General features: G+C 42.0%; 1 protein-coding gene across 3 annotated transcripts in view; it reads right to left on the bottom strand.

Annotated features, from left to right (window-relative positions):
• Positions 1–1,372: 1,372 nt before the first annotated feature.
• The window catches only part of CUNH1orf116 (chromosome unknown C1orf116 homolog), a 38,910-nt gene continuing 19,706 nt past the window's right edge, over positions 1,373–20,576 (bottom strand). For all 3 annotated transcript variants that reach the window (XM_073666905.1, XM_073666907.1, XM_073666914.1), the window contains exons 2-4: positions 8,513–8,675; positions 6,130–6,310; positions 1,373–4,609 (exon numbers count right to left, since the gene is read on the bottom strand). In XM_073666905.1, coding sequence (XP_073523006.1) covers positions 2,631–4,609; positions 6,130–6,310; positions 8,513–8,626 — 2,274 coding nt within the window. In that variant the 5' untranslated portion in view covers positions 8,627–8,675 and the 3' untranslated portion in view covers positions 1,373–2,630. The remainder of the gene's footprint in view (positions 4,610–6,129; positions 6,311–8,512; positions 8,676–20,576) is intronic.

Below are 20,576 nucleotides of genomic sequence, written 5' to 3'. Positions count from 1 at the left end.
TTGTCCACCCGTCTCTTGATGATTGACCACAAGTTCTCAATGGGATTAAGATCTGGGGAGTTTCCAGGCCATGGACCCAAAATCTCTATGTTTTGTTCCATGAGCCATTTAGTTATCACCTTTGCTTTATGGGAAGGTGCTCCATCATGCTGGAAAAGGCATTGTTGGGCACCAAACTGCTCTTGGACGGTTGGGAGAAGTTGCTCTTGGAGGGCATTCTGGTACCATTCTTTATTCATGGCTGTGTTTTTAGGCAAGACTGTGAGTGAGCCGATTCCCTTGGCTGAGAAGCAACCCCACACATGAATGGTTTCAGGATGCTTTACAGTTGGCATGAGACAAGACTGGTGGTAGCTCTCACCTCTTCTTCTCCGAATAAGATGTCCCAAACAATCGAAAAGGGGATTCATCAGAGAAAATGACTTTGCCCCAGTCCTCAGCAGTCCACTCCCTGTACCTTTTGCAGAATATCAGTCGGTCCCTGATGTTTTTTCTGGAGAGAAGTGGCTTCTGTGCTGCCCTCCTTGAAACCAGCCCTTGCTCAAAGAGTCTCCGCCTCACAGTGCGTGCAGAAGCACTCACACCAGCCTGCTGCCATTCCTGAGCAAGCTCGGCACTGCTGGTAGTCCGATCCCGCAGCTGAAACAGTTTTAAGATATGGTCCTGGCGCTTGCTGGTCTTTCTTGGGCGCCCTGGAGCCTTTTTGACAACAATGGAAGCTCTCTCCTTGAAGTTCTTGATGATGCGATAGATTGTTGACTGAGGTGCAATCTTTGTAGCTGCGATACTCTTCCCTGTTAGGCCATTTTTGTTTAGTGCAATGATGGCTGCACGTGTTTCTTTAGAGATAACCATGGTTAACTGAAGAGAAACAATGATACCAAGAACCAGCCTCCTTTTAAAGTGTCCAGTGATGTCATTCTTACTTAATCATGACTGATTGATCGTCAGCCCTGTCCTCATCAACACCCACACCTGTGTTAATGGATCAATCACTAAAACGATGTTAGCTGCTCCTTTTAAGGCAGGACTGCAATGATGTTGAAATGTGTTTTGGGGGTTAAAGTTCATTTTCTGGGCAAATATTGACTTTGCAAGTACAGTAATTGCTTTTAAGCTGATCACTCTTTGACATTCAGGAGTATATGCAAATTGCCATTACAAAAAATGAAGCAGTAAACTTTGGAAAAATTACTATTTGTCTCATTCTCAATACTTTTGGCCATGACTGTACACATCTTAATATGCCCAATCGCACCAAGAAGTCTACCCTATGCTGCTAGTGTGGCATTGAAAGGCCATCCCAATCTCTTCCTATTAAAATTAGGAACATTTTAAAAGTTACAAGTATTTCAAAAAGAATCAAAACAAGTTCAAAAAGATTAAAACTTTATTAATGAAGCAATGTACAGGAAAGTTGAGTGTGCAATAAAACAAAACGTACATAAACCAAGAGCATCTCATGATTACACAGTATATAACAGACCGACCAGATTTTTCTAAACATGCACAAGAAAAATAAAATAAAGACCTTCACAGTGAATTGGCAGATGAAAGTCGACAATTACGTGTTTACATGACTCACACTAAAAGTTTTCTTTAATGATGTGACTTGGTTTAATTTAAATTTTCATAAAGTATCTTTAAAGAACAAAGGGTTAATACTTTATGTATTTACATTGATGTGTTAAAAGGATTGTACATTACCCTGGCACCAAAAGGAAACTGGATAATCCAAATGTTAAATAGAAATATTTAGGAGTACTGAGAAAACATTACAAAAAAATATTTTATTACAATATGTTAGCATTACAGCACATACGTCAGAGTAAAAAAATTATGTAGAACTCAACAATGTGGAATCCCTATTAATACGGTATGTGCCACGGGATTTACAGTCATGTACAATGATTCAGCTGCATGGAACAGCAACCTAGATACCATCAAGGAATTCTAGTAAACTTTACCTATATCTGCATTAAGGCGTATGAATTATATTCTTTAGGTTGCAAAGGAATTTAAAAAAAGAAAAAAAAAATTTTTTGGTAAAGATGATGATTTGCAGTCTTAAAGGGAAACTGTCACCAGGATTTGATACCCCATCTGAAAGCAGCATGATGTAAGGGCAAAGACCCAGATTACAGCAATGTGTCACTTTACTGGGCTCTGTGCCGCAGTTTTAACAAAATCACCATTTGCTTCATATCTACCAATTTTGTCAGTGCCAACCTCTGTATAACCCCACCCACACCACTAATTGACAGCTTTCTGTCTATGTACAGTGTACACAGAAAGCTGTCAGTGGTGGGGGAAGAGTTATACAGAGGTCATGAATATGTAGGACTACATGGCAACTGGTTTTCTAGTCTTGTAGTGATCATATCCTGCAGATAACACTGATTTAATCAAAACAACATCAAACAGCCCAGTAAGTGACACGTCACTGGAATCAGGGTCTTTTTCTCTACATATGCTGCTCTTAGATTAGGTGGCAAACACCTGGTGATAAAATTCCTTTAAGGAGGGAAAAAGTCTTAAATTCAAAAATTCCATGGCTAAAATAAGATCAGTGTCATAAAGAGCACTGTAACTACACATTACCTTTCAGGTAAATTCACACAATGTACATTTTATTCCTTTAGAATGCCAAGCTTTTTCAAGGCTTCTTTCCGATGCTCTTCTGAAGTTCCCTTAGGAGTAATTTTAACACTAGTAACGGGAGCAGAAGAGCGAGAAGGCCTTGAAAAGAAAGATCGCTTCTCAGTAGTTTCCCCATCCGCTGTAGATGGTTCCAAGTTGGCAAAGTCTTTTCCAGTGCCAAGGGACGCCGGCCGAGGTCGACTGCTTCGCAAGAAATTCCCAGAAAACAGTGGTTTCTTGAAGAACGAGCTGTTCGCTTTTTGAGACTCCTTTTCATTGCTTGCCATAGACCCACTAAGGCCCACGCCAGAGCGCTCTAAGGTGTTTGCCTTAAAGTTTATTTGTCTGAGACCAGGAACGGAGCCTTGAGGAAAGTGAAGGTATGGTTCATTGGAAGGTTCAAAATGAGCACTATGCCTGTTGCTCTTATCAAGGACTTTATCATTCCCATGAACTTCTGGACTATGGCGAGTGACCACAATCTCCTTTGGTCGAGGAAAACTAAAGGGTTTTCCAGGACTGGTACTAATATTCTCAGAGGAACCCAATTTTTCTTGAATTTCAGGAAAGACAGGTTGCTTCTCCACAGGTGCCGTTTTTAAAGTCGAAGGTTTTCTATCAAGGTCTTGTTTTAGACTTTTTAAAGAAGCATCTGATCCAGTATTTAATAAATTAGTGCTATAACCAGATTTATCAGATTTGATATCTACTTTTGACGAAGGACAAGAATGTGATGGCGATTTGTGTTTTGCAGTGTCTGCTTCAGTGTTCTTAGAAGAACCATCGGTGGCAGTGGGGAACTCAGTTAAAGACTTGGCTGTTTGAATTTCTACATCATCTGCTTTTTCTTTCATATCTACCTTAACACTGGGCCTGCTCCTTCCAAAAATACTACTTTTAATATGAGGTGGAGCCATTTCCACTGTATTAGGGTCTTTGTGAATTAAAGTCGCTCCACTCACAGACGCCACTGTTTCTAGAGAGCTTAATTTCATGCTTTTTCCGTTCTTGTTTGGGCTTTCGTTTCTTACTTGGCCATCATCGGCCTTATGAAGAATTGAAGGTTGTGTAGAATTTGTTCCCATTACATCCACTCTATTTTGCGGATTTTCATAACTTTTCCTGTTAAGATCTCTGTCACCTTGGTCACCAACACTTTGTGGTAGAGACAGATCGGTCTTTGAGGACCTCAATGAAATATTCTCTTGTGAACTTGATTTTACAATAAAGCCCAATTTTTGTAGTGCTTCAAGCCTAGCACGCTCATGTTCCTTGGAAGGAGGAACCTTTGGAATTGTAGGTTCATGAGATTTGTCACTATATCTCTCATGTGCTGAAAATGTTCTTGGTCTACTCTGTGGGTCTAGATTAGATACCACACCTGAGCTTGACTTAATGATTATATGGGGTGGCAGAGCACGTGGCTTTGGTGCTGTTGGTGGGCCTTGTTTGACATCCACCAGTTTTTCTTCAACTTGGGTAACAGTTTCTTGTGAACTTGTGGTATTCTTTGGGGAGGAGACTCTTGGAAACAGTGGTGTTGGTATAGTAAATGGCTTTACTACAGCTGGCATCTCTTTATATTCTGTGATTGTAGCTGGTCTAAATTGCGGTTTCTCATATCTTACTTCACGTGCATCTGTAGGATCATTAACAGAACGTCTCTTATCTATAAGAACTTGAGGATCTCTGAATGGTTCAGGAGGTGGTATAATCAGGAAGTCCACTTGAGGTTCCCCTGTTTGTGTTCTGTTAATTGAAGACATGCTTTTTGGTTTCCCATGCCAGGACTTAACCTGGTCTGAGTCAGATTCTGGAAGCTTGGATTCAGCTGTATGTACCGGGTTTTCCTCACGAGAAACCTGTATTATCCTTGGAAAACTGTGGTAACCCTGGGGAATTCTAGCAACAGGGGCCCATTCTTCCACTCGTGGAAATGCTGTACTCAGTGGTCTAGGTTTATCAGTACCTGAAAACATAAATGAGATTAAATTACTATATTTGTTCCATTTTAATTACAGTTATACATACTCCCATATCACCACTTTAACTACTATCATCTTATGAATTCTAATAAAAATAACAAGCTTCAATAATATCTGATCTTAAAAAAACAAAACAAATTTATAGTTTATTTTAAGGACCCTAATGTCCAAATCAGAACGGAACATATTGTAAGAGGAAGGGAGGATCCTTATAAATGAGATTATGGGAAATGAAATTTTTAGGTGCTTAATCACACCCTTTGCAGATATATTTAGAAGTTCCATACCTCTGCAACTGGTCATATAGACGTGTGGATAATTGCATAATGTGTACGTTATGTAACCCGGCTAAACAACAATTTTAAAGGGTTTAACTTTTACAGAGAATACTCACATGGATTAACAAGTCATAGCCTTTATACTGCTGCCACACCTCTTATGAAGCACCTGTACATTCAACATTGATCACTGCAGTAGCTCAATGGGACAGAGTTGACCTGAACCAACAACTTCATAAGAATCTATAAATGCTAATAGTTTGGATCATTTAACTCAGAATTAAAAAACAAAACAAAAAAACAACGCAAAAACCTCAAAATATGTTCCTGCATTACAGTCATCTGAATCCAGCCCAACAATATTGCCTGCACAGTAATAGAATGGAATTGATCAGGTCATCATGAACACAACACTAAATTATTCATTAAAAGAAGTTTACCGGGAAGAAGATTTTTTAAATTTTTTTTTTTTTTAATTATTAGTTATTGGCTACTGCTTTATTAAAATAAACTCAGGTATTACTCACTCTCCCCAGGTTCAGCGTTTCTCCTCTGTTGCTGCATGGATGTCACGACTACAGTGCACGTGACCACTGTATCCATCAACTGGGATTAGCGGCTTTGCCAGTGTACATGGCACGAGATGCTGAGTCTACTAATTACTGCAAAAGTGACCACTGCAGCCACATGTGACAGCACAGCTGCAGCCAGTCGACGACTGAAGCAGTGACAGAGGACCAACACTTGACTTGGGGAAGTGGAGTAACACCTGAGTTTATTATTTTAATCCATTAATAATAATGAAAAAAAAAAATAACAGAAAACCCCTTTAAGTTTATTATTAAAATCACATGGAAAGTCCACAGACGAGTTATAGCTCCATCACCATCTATGGATATATACAAGCACAGTGCTTGACTAATGAACATTTAAATGTATCGTCCTAAATGCAACACTAATCATCTATTTATAGGTCACAAAAATGGGCATCCTGTTTCCTCTGGCTGAATGGGACAGTGGTTGTAGTATCATGGCGTGCTTCCATCTGAAGTCTAAAGGCGTGACAAATTTAGTCAGTTTTGGGACAATCCCTTTAAGCTGATAGCAGCAAATCAAAAGAAACCACCTATTCTTATACACTTCTAAAACCAGTGGTTAGCACTGATTAATTCCATTAGACAATGAGGATAGGAGACGGCTCTTCTAAAAGAAATGCAGTGTCTTACCACTAGAACCTGGAACTTTTGTTGGTTCTGTCGTCAAATGGCTGGTAGATTTTTCAGTTGTCTCCAGTTCATCATTGGATACCCCACTATCATCTTCATTATCCAGAGAGTCTATTGTTTCCTCTAGAAACATCAAGCATTCTCGTTCTTCAGCTGAAAGATGATCGTATCCATCTCCACTCTATAAAAGGAAAAGAATAAGTCCAAACAACGAGATATATACCAACTTGTTTAAAAGCACATTTAACACCAGGAAAGTCTGAAAGAAATATAGTATAGACCGGTGGTAATATGCATTGTGGAGATGGAAACTGGTGAAAGGAAAATCAAGAAATTTCCTGTAGCAATCAGATTTCTGATTTTAGTGTCTCTGGACCTCTGGGAAACAAGAGCTCGAATTTGAACGGCTAACATGAGCAACTGTGTTTTCCCAAGTACAGACCATGATGGGCCACAGGTCTCCTGTCCAGAACTTATTGGCAGCCTCATGGGCATATACTTTGACCATACTCGGGCTGCAAAACACTGATGAGTTAACACCGGCCTTAGCTGAAGTCTATGCTGACTATTATATTATTCTTCCAGATAGTAGGAGAGTCATCCGGACATTCTATTTATGCATTTATATGGCCCCTTTTGACTTCAATGGTAACACTGTTCGAATTTGCAGGCAGTGACCTGCCACCCCTGTAACTGCAGGCAGCCAGCAATGGTTCATTTAATTCTATGGCTTTGTGAAGGTTGGCACACAGCTGACCGAAAAATAAAAATATGTCTCCCTGAACATAAAAAGGCAAGTATACTCTACAAACTAGAAATCCAGCAACCTTTTTAGGCCACAGCCCCACTATCAGTATTCTTTCTCAGGAGTGGGAGCCAAAACCAGGAGTGGGTGATAAATGCAGAATTGGTGACTTGTTTCTATTATTCCTTTCCTCTGATTGTTCCTCACCTGGTTTTGGTTCCCACTCCTGAGAAATAATACTGACCGAATACTGACAGTGGGGCCGTGGAATCCGTAGAAATCATGGAAGCACCTGCCTGTGCAAAGCTAGACAAGGTGCACTTATACCAACAGCGGTGCTGGTGTGGTGCTTTAACATTTTCTGTAAAGCGGCCATAAATCAAGTCAACAGAAAGTTGTATAAATACTACAGCATATCTACTTGAAGATTTGTTTAACAGGGACAAAGGTGAATTACTTTTAGTAGCCCATTTTTTTGGCTTCCTTTTCCCTGTAAGGATTGAAGAGAAATAAGAAAAATATTCAATATATTGGACTTTATTCCATGATCATTTCTTCTGCATAACAGGTTAATCATTGAGCCACAAAGCTTGTACTTGCTGCCTGCAGGCAGAGGACACATCTGTGCCATTTACAACAAGGAGGAAATTAAACAGATAAATCTCTACTCAGAATGGTTTAGGCAAAAATCGGAAGTACGCAAAAAAAAAAAAAAAAATATGGAGTCAAAGATATGCGGTGATTTTTCCAACGCGTTTCAGTGAGACAGAGTGACAAATTATATCTCTATATAATATTTTACGATGTAAACCTAGCTTTGCCATCCAACACGCAAGAAATCTAGGTAACTATTGGAGTGGTAGTGTCAAACCTGCTGATTGTCACCATTTTTCGACAAATAGACCTAACGGGGACATGACTAAGAATTAGAGAATGGAGAACAGAAATTTGAGAGTGATTCTAATATCCCTATATTGGCCAGCAGAACAAAGGGGCTGGTGGAAGTGCTAGAGCCAAAATAATTATTTTCCATGGCCCTCCATTGTGGAGGTCTTTATTCATATGACCAGTGTGTTAATGGGGGCTCAGGCCACTAACAATTACACTTTAACAGTCTATGTAACAACATGGTCAGGCCTTCAGTCAAGAGGGCAAGAATGATTATTCTAAAATATAGGAGAACTTAATCAAAAAAGCAATTAAACAACATCCTAGAACACTGTGGGAGTCTTGCAAACCGCAATCAATCAATGAACACACCACAAACATCTAGACAAGATGCTAGTCCACACTTATTAATCAGGTCTCACAACACTTCTGGAAAAAAAAAAAATGACTTCTTGCGCTGAGATTTGTAAAAGTTGGGATGGTTCATTTTTTACTTTAAAGACAGTATAAAGTGCATCAAATTGACAGGCAAACATATTTTAGGAAATATGGGACAATTTACTCCATCAGCACCACTGTGTCGCGCTTTGTTTGCAAAGGCCACAGTGGATGACAACTATCCAATTCTATATCTTCGGTCATCATTCATACAGATAAAAGTAGTGTGCCTAACCCACTGACGTTCATGATTATTTTTTACAGAAATTCTAGGCTATAAACAAAGTAGAGAGGTCTTTGAATAATACTTACAAATGCAGAATGGTTGGAAGAAATGCTCTCCATGCTGTCACAGCTGCCTGTACTGCCCACACTATTCAAACCTGCCATTCCTACATGCCGAGTCCAAAGGGTTTTTTCAGGCATCACCCAGAACAGGTCACAGAAAAGGCTTGAACTGTTTTAAATTTGGATGCTGTAGGGAAAAATTGAAAACTTGAATATTGTAAAATAAAAAAAACTTGAGGTTCATTGAGATTTCATATCAAAAATAAAATAATTTAAGAAAGTTCTAAAATCTCAGTTACTGCAATTAATCCTAGAGTGAGAAATGGATACACTTATCCAGTCTATGTTAATTATTATTTATTATGCTTTGGTTAAATAGCGCCATCATATTCTGCAGCGATTTACAGACATCATCACGGTCCACATTGAGGCTCAGTCTACATTCCCTATCAGTATGTCTTTGGAGTGTTGAGGGAAGCCAGAGAACATGGAGGAAACGCACACAAACACGGGGAGAACATACAAACTCCTTGCACATGTTGCCATTGGTGGGATTTGAACCCAACACCCCAGTGCTACTCACTGAGCCACCGTTGCTGCCCACTACTACTGACAAAAAGAGGCCAGAGGTTTAAAACCACACTCTTTTTTTGGACAGTTTACGCAGGAGCATTAATGCAAAATTTGAAGACCACTCTATGACTGCAGTTGGCAATGACCGACAGTGTGCATTGCAGACACTGTCAGGATTCCACTCATTTGCCAGATTGAAAATCTAGTTGGCAAGTAACGCCTGCTCAATCTGCTTCTTCCAATAGGATATTGAAAGAAGCAGCTGAGAAACAAGTCAACACGTGAGCGCTTCATATAGTGCCAGTCACAGCTCCAACTGTTAGATCTGGCAATTGAGAGAAATCCTGACTGTGTGCATAATGCACACAGTCAGGATCCACCAATCTGTAGTCACATGGTTGTTACTGATTAGATGCTACAGCAGTCAGTAAAAGCTGATGTACTTATAGGTGTCCAGCTTATTTTAATATCAGGCTGGTGAACTTACAAATATTTCTCAAGTACAAAAGCCTCACTAGGTCTAAAATCTATATAATAATGTATGCAGTTTCTATTGGCAAGTCTGGTGATAGTGTTCTCAGTGCTCTGCTTTAATGTGACTCTAACTTTAAGGACTGCCTAGGGAGCATGTGTGGAAATGGTATACAACTTCATTTTTCATATTCATACGGCTGCTAAAATAGTACACAGCATACAAGTTTAAGCACTTACATGTATCTTCTATCCAGCATTGTCAGGAGCCTTGCAAGAATGAAACTGCTAAAATACTGCATTCAAGCAGTACTCAAGCAAATTTTTTTTTACTTGACCTAAATGGTGCAGCATCAGCCATTTGTATTATATACTTATGAAAATGCTCTTGTGTATACCTGGTGTATATCTGTTTTAATTTATGTGCCATTTCTGACTTGTCTGTCATGTTAATTCTGTCACATAACACTGAATTTGCCATGTAGACACCAATCTAATGCCAGTAAAGGATTAATTGGCAACATAGAATTGCCGTCCTTTAGTTTACTCTGCAGTGTCTTGGTGTATTCTTTGTAATGCCGCTTCAGGCCATTTCCCATAGCTCCTGCATGTGACAGGTATTTTCTTGACAGCTCTTACAAGCAGAAGGCAGAGGACAAGATTAATGTAAAGCTGTATCTCCTACCCTTACACATGATGGGAAATGTATGCTGCATAAGAGCATATGCACAAAACATCTTTTCGAGACTGGTGTACCCACATTCGTTAACCCCTTCATGACCGGAGCATTTGTTTTGCTCCCCTTCTCCCCAGAGACATAACTTTTTTATTTTTTGGTCAATATGGCCATGTGAGGGCTTATTTGAGGGAAAAGTTTTACTTTTGAACAACATCACTGGTTTTACCATATTGTGTATTGGAAAACAGGAAAAAAAAAATTACAAGTGCGGTGAAATTGCAAAAAAACTGCAATTCCACAATTGCTTTTTGGGGTTTTTCTTTACCATGTTTACTGAATGTTAAAACTGATCTTCCAATATCATTCTCCAGGTCATTACGCGTTCGAAGATATCAAACATGTATAGGTTCTTTTTATTTAAGTGGTGAAAAAAAAACAAATCAAAAAGATTACCAAGAAAAAAAAAGAGGCGCCATTTTCCGAGACCTGTAGCATCTCCATTTTTCGTGATCTGGGGCCGCGTGAGAGCTTAATTTTTGCGCACCGAGCTTACGTTTTTATTGATACCCTTTTGGGGTATATATGATGTTTTGATCGCCCGTTATTGCATTTTATTGCAATGTTGCGGCGACTAAAAAACGTAATTCTGGCATTTAGAATTTTCTCGTTACGTCGTTTACCGATCGGATTAATTCTCTATATATTGATAGATCAGGCGATTCTGAACGCGGCGATACAAAATATGTGTGGGGTGTTTTTTTTTTTTTACGGTGTTATTATGAGTGGGGCGAAAGGGGGGAGGGATGGTTTAAACACGCACACACTTTTTTTAAACTTTTTGCATGCTTTAAATAGTTTCCATGGGAGACTAGAAGCTTCAGTTGTCTGATCCCCTCTGCTACACACAGGCGATGATCAGATCGCCTGTGTGTAGCAGAATTGCTCACTTGCTATGAACGAGGACCACTGGGCAGCGCTCATAGCAATCTGGCAACAACAACACCACCACCACCATGGGTCTCCTGCAGACCCCAGGTTGTCATGCCAACCCATCGGTGACCCGCGATCATGTGACAGGGTCGCCAATGGGCAGGGCCAATGACCCGCCAGTTGAATGCCGCCGTCAGAGATTGATCGCGGCATTTAACTAGTTATCAGCCACGGGTGGATCACGATTCCACCCAAGGCTGTTGCGGGCACATGTCATCTGACATGTGCCCGAAAAGGTGAGGGCTCAGCGCCGGAGCCCGCACCAAACAGTACCATTACGCTCCACGTCAAAGGGGTTAAAGGGAATCAAAGTGACAGCATTTAGCTCAGCAATCAACAGTGCTGGAATCAGGGTCTATGCCAGCAAAAACTTGGTTACAGATGCCCTGCTTTACAACAAGCCAGCCACTCTCCTTCTCCCACCTTCTCTCCCCTCTTTCGGCTTCTCCTCACTGCCGGCGACATGTCCCAATCCTGGACCCCCACAGCTGATACCTCCCATTGCTCCCTACCTAATATGAACTTCCGCAATCTCTCCTATGCAAAAACAGTGCTCCAGATGCCAACCCCCCTGCTCCCTCTCTCAAATGCCCGCTCTGTCTGCAATAAGCTCTGACTCATGAACTCTTTACCCCTCGCAATCTTTCCTTCCTGGGCCTCACCAAAACATGGCTGACACTGCCTCCCCTGCTGCTCTGTGTTACGGAGGCCTCCACTTCACCCACACCCCTCGTCCTGGCAACAGACATGGTGGAGGAGTGGGTCTTCTCCTTTCTACCAACTGAACCTTCAACCCAATTCCACCTCTACCCTCCTTCTCTCTCCAATCTCCAAGTGGCCATCATATACCGACCACTTCTTTTATTGACCAATTCCATCATCATGGAAAACTTCAACATCCCCACTGACACCCGCCAGTCAGCAGCCTCCAAACTCCTGTCGCTTACTTCATCTTTTGGACTTACTCAGTGGTCCTCCTCAATGACAGACAGACAGACATTGGACCTTATCTTCACCCGACTCTGCTCTCCATTTAACCTCACAACCTCCCTTCTCCCACCATCTGACTGCCATCTACTCATGTTCTCATCCCTGTCGTCCTCACCTGCCACCCATGTCCAGCAACTAACACATCCCTGCAGAAACCTCACATTTAGATACTCACACAATCTCTGACTATTCTACCACTGGCATCCATATCTTCACTCCACAACACAGACAGCACCACTGATTTCTACAATGCCACTCTCGCATCAGCTTTTGACTCGGTCGCCCCTCTCGTGCATGGCAGAGTGCGACGAATCAATAGACAACCCTGGGACAATAACCTCACTAAAAAGCTTCGGCAAGTGTCCAGGGTTGTGGAGCGACGTTGGAAGAAAACACATTCGCAAGATGACTTCACTGCATTAAAACAAGCAACACTCGCATTCAAATCAGCCCTCACCTCTGCTAAAAAGGTCTATTTTAAATCCCTTGTATCTTCCTTATCCTACAACCCCAAACAGTTATTCAACACTTAACTCCCTTCTCCGCCCACCACTGCCCTCTCCGATTCCCCTCATCTCTGCTGAGGACTTTGCCACACACGTCAAAAATATTAAACCAAACAAAGCAAATCTTTATTGTTCGACCACCGCAACCCCTTTGTATACCAGACCAATGCCCTTCCCCCATTATCTCCCTCTCCAACATCACTGAAGGAGAGAGAGCTTACTCGTCTCTTCTCCAAATCACACTTCATCACTTGTGCACTTGACCCCATCCCACCTCCTCCCCAACCTCACCGCCACACTTATCCCATCTCTTCAACCCATCACTAACTTCTGGTACCTTCCCTTCTGCTTTCATGCATGCCACAATCACGCCTTTCCTCAAAAAGCCATCCCACGACCCAACCGCTATGTCCAGCTATTGCCCCATATCGCTGCTCCCATTCACTTCCAAACTCCTTGAGCAGCATGTTCACGCTGAATGTTCCGCTCAGCGCTCATCTAATTCGCTCTTCAACAACCTACAATCTGGCTTCCATCCCCACCATTCCACTGAAACTGCCCTGACCAAAATTACTATCAACTTACTTACAGCCAAAGCCAACAGACAATTCTCTATACTCCTCCTGCTTGACCTGTCCTCAGTCTTCAACACAGTTGACCACTGCCTCCTACTACAGATCCTCTTTATTTGGCATCAGAAACCTTGCCCTATTGCCCTATCCTGGAACTCCTCATTTTTCCAACTACACATTCACCCACTCCCACACTGCCTCCTCATCCATCACTCTCTATGTTGGAGTCCCTGAAGGCTCTGTCCCAGGACCCTTACTCTTCTCCATCTATACCCTTGGCCTGGGGCAACTCAAAGTCCCATGGCTTCCAGTACCATCTGTACACTGATGACACTCAGATCTACCTCTCTGACCCAGACATCACCTCTCTGCTTTCCAGAATCCCGGAGTATCTATCAGCCATATCCTCCTTCTCTCGATTCCTCAAGTTAAATGTGGACAAATCTGAACTCATTATCTTTCCCCCATCTCACATATCTTCCGTACCTGATCTCTCCATCACAATAATTAACATCACGCTTTCCCTTGTACCAGAAATCCGCTGCCTGAGTAACCCTTGACTCTATACGGTCCTTTAGACCGCACATCAAACCTCTCGTCACCAGCTTAAAAATATTTCCAGAATCTGTCCTTTCTTCAACCCTCAATCTACTAAAATTCTTGTGCATGTCCTCATCATCTCCTGCTTCGACTACTGCAACAACCTCCTTTGTGGCCCACCTGCTAACACTCTCGCACCTCTCCAGTCCGTCCTCAACTCTGCTGCCCGAATAGTTCATCTTTCTCCTCGCTACTCCGCTGGTTACCCTCCCTCCTTTGAAAATCTCTTCATTGAACTGGATATTCTGAGGAATATGAAGCCAAACTAACACCAACCTACAAAGCCATCCATAACCTCTCCCCTCCGTAAATCTCAGAACTAATCTCACGATATCTTCCCTCACGTAATCTCCGGTCCTCCCAAGATCTCCGACTCTCCTCCACACTTATTTATTCCTCACCCAATTGCCTCCAAGACTTCTCCTGAATATCCCCCATCCTCTGTAATTATGTGCCCCAACACGTCCACGTTATCCATCACATTCGGATCCTTCAGACGGAACCTGAAAACCCATCTTTTCAAGAAAGCTTACAACCTGCAATGACCACGCTGCCACCTCAACACCACCGTAGCTACTGCAACCCTCCTCCAACCTACTGTCTCCTTCCCCCATCATCCTGTATAATGTAAGCCCGCAAGGGCTGGGTCCTCTTCCCTCTGTACCAGTCTACCATTGTTAGTTTGTTTATGACGCGCCCAGGGGATGGGGAGGACTCTGCTCCCGGGCCTGGTTGTTAGTTTTGGGAATGTCGCGGTAGTCGGCTCCCGGGCCCGTACCCTGGGCCTCTCTTTAAAAGGGAGGATAATTAGGTGAAAGTTCGTGACGCCACCTGTGGTGTCTGGGGAGGTTCACCAGCGCTGCGGCAGCCCACTGAGGCCGGTGTTAAGGCAGCTTGGGTGGTATAGCTCCCCACAGGTGGAGCTAGGCCTCAGGCAGCGTGGATGCAGGGATGCAGGACAGAGGGGACCCAGCCGGGTCAGAGTAAGAACAGGGACAGACACGATAGTCACTTCAGTACCTTTTACTGATGGAAGCTCAGGCACATTCCGGAGCACTGTAGGGTGAAGGGTGCATATCAGGATCCTCCCCAGTGAGCGGGTATAGGGCCTCCTGTTTCTTGCCTTTGTGTGGCAAGTTTCTGACCTGCCTATAGCTAGGCCTAACTTTGCCTCTGTCCTGCACCGGCTGACTTTGTGGTAAGGCCTTCTCTTGGAGTACGCGCTCCCAGCTTTAGGGCCTCCGTGACTCCTGGCTCTGGTACGCATCAGCTCTTGGGTGATCCTGGGACCTGAAGTCTTCCAGGGGTCTCCGGTTGTCTCTACAGGGGGGGATACGACCCTGTAGACGCGGACCCGGTGTCCGGTATATGTTTTCTGGGGTGAGCTTGTACAGCTCATCTGCCCCCAATGCTACTCACTCCTCTAGCCTTTGGCCGCACTCGAGGCCCTCACTAGGCTATACACACTAGCGGCAGCTTGCCGCGCTTCACCGCTCTTACGACGTCGGCACGCCCTGGGCTCTAACTGAGCTCCCTGAGTCTAGCTTGCAGGAGCCTCGTGCTCCACTGCTGAACTATTAGCTGTGTTCTCTAGACTAGACTGAGCTCGACTGTGTATTCAGACCTGTACTAGCTGAACTCTCCAGAGGAACTACTGACTGCCTAGCTCCACCTTCCCTTTTTATATCCCTATCGGGCTCCCTCTGGTGGTCTGAGGTGGAAGGTGGGAGGTGTGTGTTTGCTATGAGGGCCTCTTGTGGAGGAATCCGTTCATGCACCCCTCTAGGATCTGTGGCACTCATGCGCAACAGGGGCGCCACAGTTTACTGTAAGTGATATCTGAATTTTGTATGTAACCCCCTCCTCATGTACAGCACCGTGGAATAATACTAATAGAACTGTGCAACATCTGGTCCTGGCCAACCAGCAACATCGGTTCCATTTTTCAGTACAGAGCTGTAAATTTATTTAGCTTTAAAATATAAATAAACAAAAAAAAATAAATAAATTTGTGGTTAAGGTATGGACAAAATCACATCAAAGACAAGCCAGCCATATGCCGAGTGTGCTACTGTTTTCATCTCGGACTGAAAAGAACGTTTTGTTTTTTACAAAACACATGTAAATATCCTTCTGCAAACATATTACATGCTAACTATAAAAAAATTGCCGCACAGTTTGTTGCCTTGAAATAACATTCTGAGTGAGGTGGGGTTCTGATTCACTGGAGGACTACATAATACCTACTTACATCATCAGTGCAGATCACACTGCCTTATGACTGCAGCATCAATTACCCATGTTAGCATAAGGGAAAAAAAAAAAGATGATGATACTCGTACGTATTTATATGGGTGTGTACGATACAAGCGACTTGTATATAAATGACTTCCAGTTATTAAAAGGTACAAAGTACTGAGAGTCAAAGGCATAATATTGTCGCTTATGCAAGTCTGACTGAGATAAAGTATCAAGTAATAAACGAGTTATGGGCTGGAATAAAACTACTTAAATTGACAGCCCAATCCACGAATATATATTTTAAATATACAGTTTAACTTATTACTGCCATGTGTCTAGGTGTACTAGGCACGTTATCTTGGGTGCAATAAGAGGAGGTAACTTACAGTATGTGGCAACAGTTGGAAGTTTTCCCGTGTTCCAGGTATAATTTCCTATTTTATCCCTTGTAATATAATGACAGCTGTATCGATGTAGATAGCAAGACCACAGCCAAACTGTTTTTACCCTAGTTTTCTTCTAGAACTGCAGCAAGTCAACTTCAAAATGAATATCTATGTATTATATATTAAATATAATATAAATACATAGGTCCAAAATTCTGGTTCTTAGACCTTCAAAATAGCCAGAACACCTAAATGGTTCCTCTTGGAACCAGCCAAGATTGCTCCGGGCACCCTGTGGGTAATGTCCAGATAATACGCAACAAAAACTTCGAGCTGTGAGCCCATATTTTTTCATTAAACTGGTTTAAGCTCAATTCACACTATGTATGTTGCGAGTTTTTAAATATGCATGTGCCCATTGTATGTCAGTTTAAAACGGAACCCTTCAGTTGGTTTACAAGCCATAACACACCATATCATTGTGCTCTAACAGCTTTGGTATCATTATTTTACAAAGACAGTTAGGCCTCCTTTACATGTCTGTTTCCAGTACGTGTGGTGTACGGTTTTTTCACGGATGCCACACCCATTATAACCTATGCTGCTATGCTCATGTCCATGTTCTTACACAGACCGTATGTCCATGCAAACACGTTGGCATGGATGGCAATGGCCAATACAAGTCTATGGGTCTGTGAAAACATGTGTTTAACATTATAAAGTATAGGAAAAGCTTTACAATTTGCTTTCTGTAACCATACCGGAAAAACACTGATGGTAAACACGGACGTCACATTGATTGAAAAACAATGACACCGGTGCCGGTTTTTCCATCTACGTGTTTTATACGGACATGTGAAGGGGGCCTTATATGGCTGCTACTAGACTTAAGACAGAACTATTGTCTGGGAATAGTCAACCAAGTTTGGCTGGCCAAGCAAGCACAGATGAAACCCCAACAAGAAAACCCTCGCTTCATTGTGCATGCCCCAGAGATATGGCAGTGGTGGCGACTTAGGGATTGCAAACCAACTGGCATATTCTCTTTAAGAGTGCTTTTTAATGCTTAATTCAGATGTCCATGTGTCACGGTCTGAGTAAGGACTGAGATTGACCAACTGGCCCTAGGTTTCCCGACTCAAACCGAACAGCTTCATAGGCATATATGAGGCTGTCAAATTTGGGTCAGGAGACCCACATCCAGTTGGTACATCACGGTCCGTACTCAGATTGATACGCGATACATGGACGTCAGAATGAGGCCTTATGCAAGCAGTACGCCTACATGTTTTTGTAATTAGGAGTCAATGGTAGACACATGCAACTGTGTATGTAGATATCTAGTAGACTTTTTCAAATGACCATTATATTTAAAATGAACCTGTCACGTTGTACCCACAGTCCAAGCTGTGGACAGCATACAGAGAAGGAGAAGCCGAAGAGAATGATATATTGGTTTGTTGGGAAAGAATCAGTAGAAGGCCATGTTCACACGTTCAGTATTTAACCTCAGTATTTGGAAGCTAAATCCAGGAGTGGGTGAAAAATGTGGTGACGTGTTTCTATTCTACTTATCCTCTGATTATTTCACTCCAGATTTTGGCTTACAAATACTGATGTAAACTTCTGACTAAATACTGAACGTGTGAACATGGTTTAAGGCTGTGTGCCCATGATGCGTTTTTGGTGCGTATTTGCAGCGCGTAAACGCTCCAGAAACGCATTGCATACCTTATCCCATGACTTCCTATGACATTCTGCAAGTTCTGTGCACATGGTCAGGATTTTTTCTGCGCAGATTTTACTCGCAGAAAAAATACGGACATGACCAATTCTTGTGCATTTCTGCATGCGTATTTGCCTATACAATGCATTGGAAAAACGCATGGCAAATACGCATGTAAAAATCGCATGCATTTTTCTGCCAAGGAGATGCAGAAATGCTCAGGAAAATTTCAGCTCACTTGTATTTTAGTCACTGAAATCCTGATGTTTGTATACAAGCCCAGCAGGCGGTCCTACTAGTGACAGCTATCCATATATGCACAATCATACAGGGAAGAATGTCAATCACTGAGTAGGATCACCCACGCCTACAAACACCAGGGATTTAAATAAAGGGCAAGTTTTACTGAACCTTTTCCCACAAAATGTCTATCAATCTGATCAGTTCCTCCTGTTTGCAGATCAGATACCATTTTCAACATGACAGATTCCATTATAATACCCACCTCATCTATGATAGTATAGTACCATGTAGTGAATTTCTTCTAGGTTCAAATACCAGTGCAATACATCATGTGAGAAGACATGTCACATTAAATCTCAAGATTTGGGTATATACAGATTCTGAAAACATTGTGATAAAGACCCCAAATACAGTCATATGCATAAGCCGAATTGTTTCAGATAAGCTGATGTTTTATACAATGACCTCCAAGTGGGTATCAGTCTCCATTACAGTCAATTGGGTCTGTCTGGCATAGTTTCTTGAACCAGTTTCTCCAAATGCCAGTGACAACAGAACAGTAGATATTAAATATAATCAGGTGCATCTCACTAAATTAGAATATCACCAAAAAGTTAATTTCAGTTCTTCAATACAAAAAGTGAAACTCATTATATAGAGTCATTACAAGCAGAGCGATCTATTTCAAGTGTTTATTTCTGTTAATGTTGATGATTATGGCTTACAGCCAATGAAAACACAAAAGTCATTATCTCAGTAAATTAGAATACTTTATAACAACAGCTTGAAAAATGTTTTCAAAATCTGAAATGTATGTTCAGTAAATGCACTCAGTACTTGGTCAGGGCTCCTTTTGCATCAATTACTGCATCAATGTGGCGTGGCATGGAGGCGATCAGCCTGTGGCACTGCTGAGGTGTTATGGAAGCCCAGGTTGCTTTGATAGCAGCCTTCAGCTCGTCTGCATTGTTGGGTCTGGTGTCTCATCTTCCTCTTGACAATACCCCATAGATTCTCTATGGGGGTTAAGGTCAGGCGAGTTTGCTAGCCAATCAAGAACAGTGATACTGTTGTTTATAAACCAGGTATTTGTACTTTTGGCAGTGTGGACAGGTGCCAAGTCCTGCTGGAGAATGACATTTCCATCTCCAAAAAAGCTTGTCGGCAGAGGGAAGCATGAAGTGCTCTAAAATGTCCTGGTAGATGGCTGCGCTGACTTTGGTCTTGATAAAACACAGTGGACCTTCACCAGCAGATGACATGGCTCCCCAAACCATCACTGATTGTGGAAACTTCCCTCTAGACCTCAAGCAGTTTGGATTGTGTGCCTCTCCACTCTTCCTCCAGGTTCTGGGACCTTGATTTCCAAATGAAAAATTGGAACTCTTGGACCTTGTGGAGTGTGTCAATGACTGCCTTCTGGACATTGTCAAGTCAGCAGTCTTCCCCATGATTATGGAGCCTACTGAAACAGACTAAGGGACCTTTTTAAATGTTTAGGAAGCCTTTGCAGGTGTTTTTTGTTAATTATTCTAATTTACTAAGATAATGACTTTTGTGTTTTCATTGGCTGTAAGCCATAATCATCAACATTAACAGAAATAAACACTTGAAATAGATCACTGTTTGTAATGACTATATAATATATGAGTTTCACTTTTTGTATTGAAAAACTGAAATAAATAAACTTTTTGATGATATTCTAATTTAGTGAGATGCACCTATATATGGATGTGAACTATCAGCAGAATATTATAGCACATGACAATGAGATCAGGAGGAGTTGAGAATTTACAATAAAGTAAATATGACAAAGCCCTATGTGCTCCACAACAAGTAGAATATTAAGCAATCAGCTCTGAGCTGTACCTGTGGTAGGGATCATGGTCCTCTGTTAATATTTAACCTAAATGTCAGCTTAGTGTTCAACAGTTAAAAGAATACTTCCCCTGGTTTCCTGCTGCCACTTGTGAGTCATGTAAAAATGAGAAGTTCTGGAATTTTATAGTGAACATATATTTGTAGGATTTTAAAAATTGCAACTAGCCCAACAGGATTTCCGTTGAGAATGGCAGCTTTATTTATGGCCCATTTTAACCGTTAACCCCTTA

This window comes from Phyllobates terribilis, unplaced genomic scaffold (genome assembly GCF_046119375.1).
Source record: "Phyllobates terribilis strain yellow unplaced genomic scaffold, ASM4611937v1 Scaffold_2__4_contigs__length_985480577, whole genome shotgun sequence".
NCBI classification, from domain to species: Eukaryota; Metazoa; Chordata; class Amphibia; order Anura; family Dendrobatidae; genus Phyllobates; species Phyllobates terribilis.
This window is presented reverse-complemented; position numbering and strand designations above follow the sequence as displayed.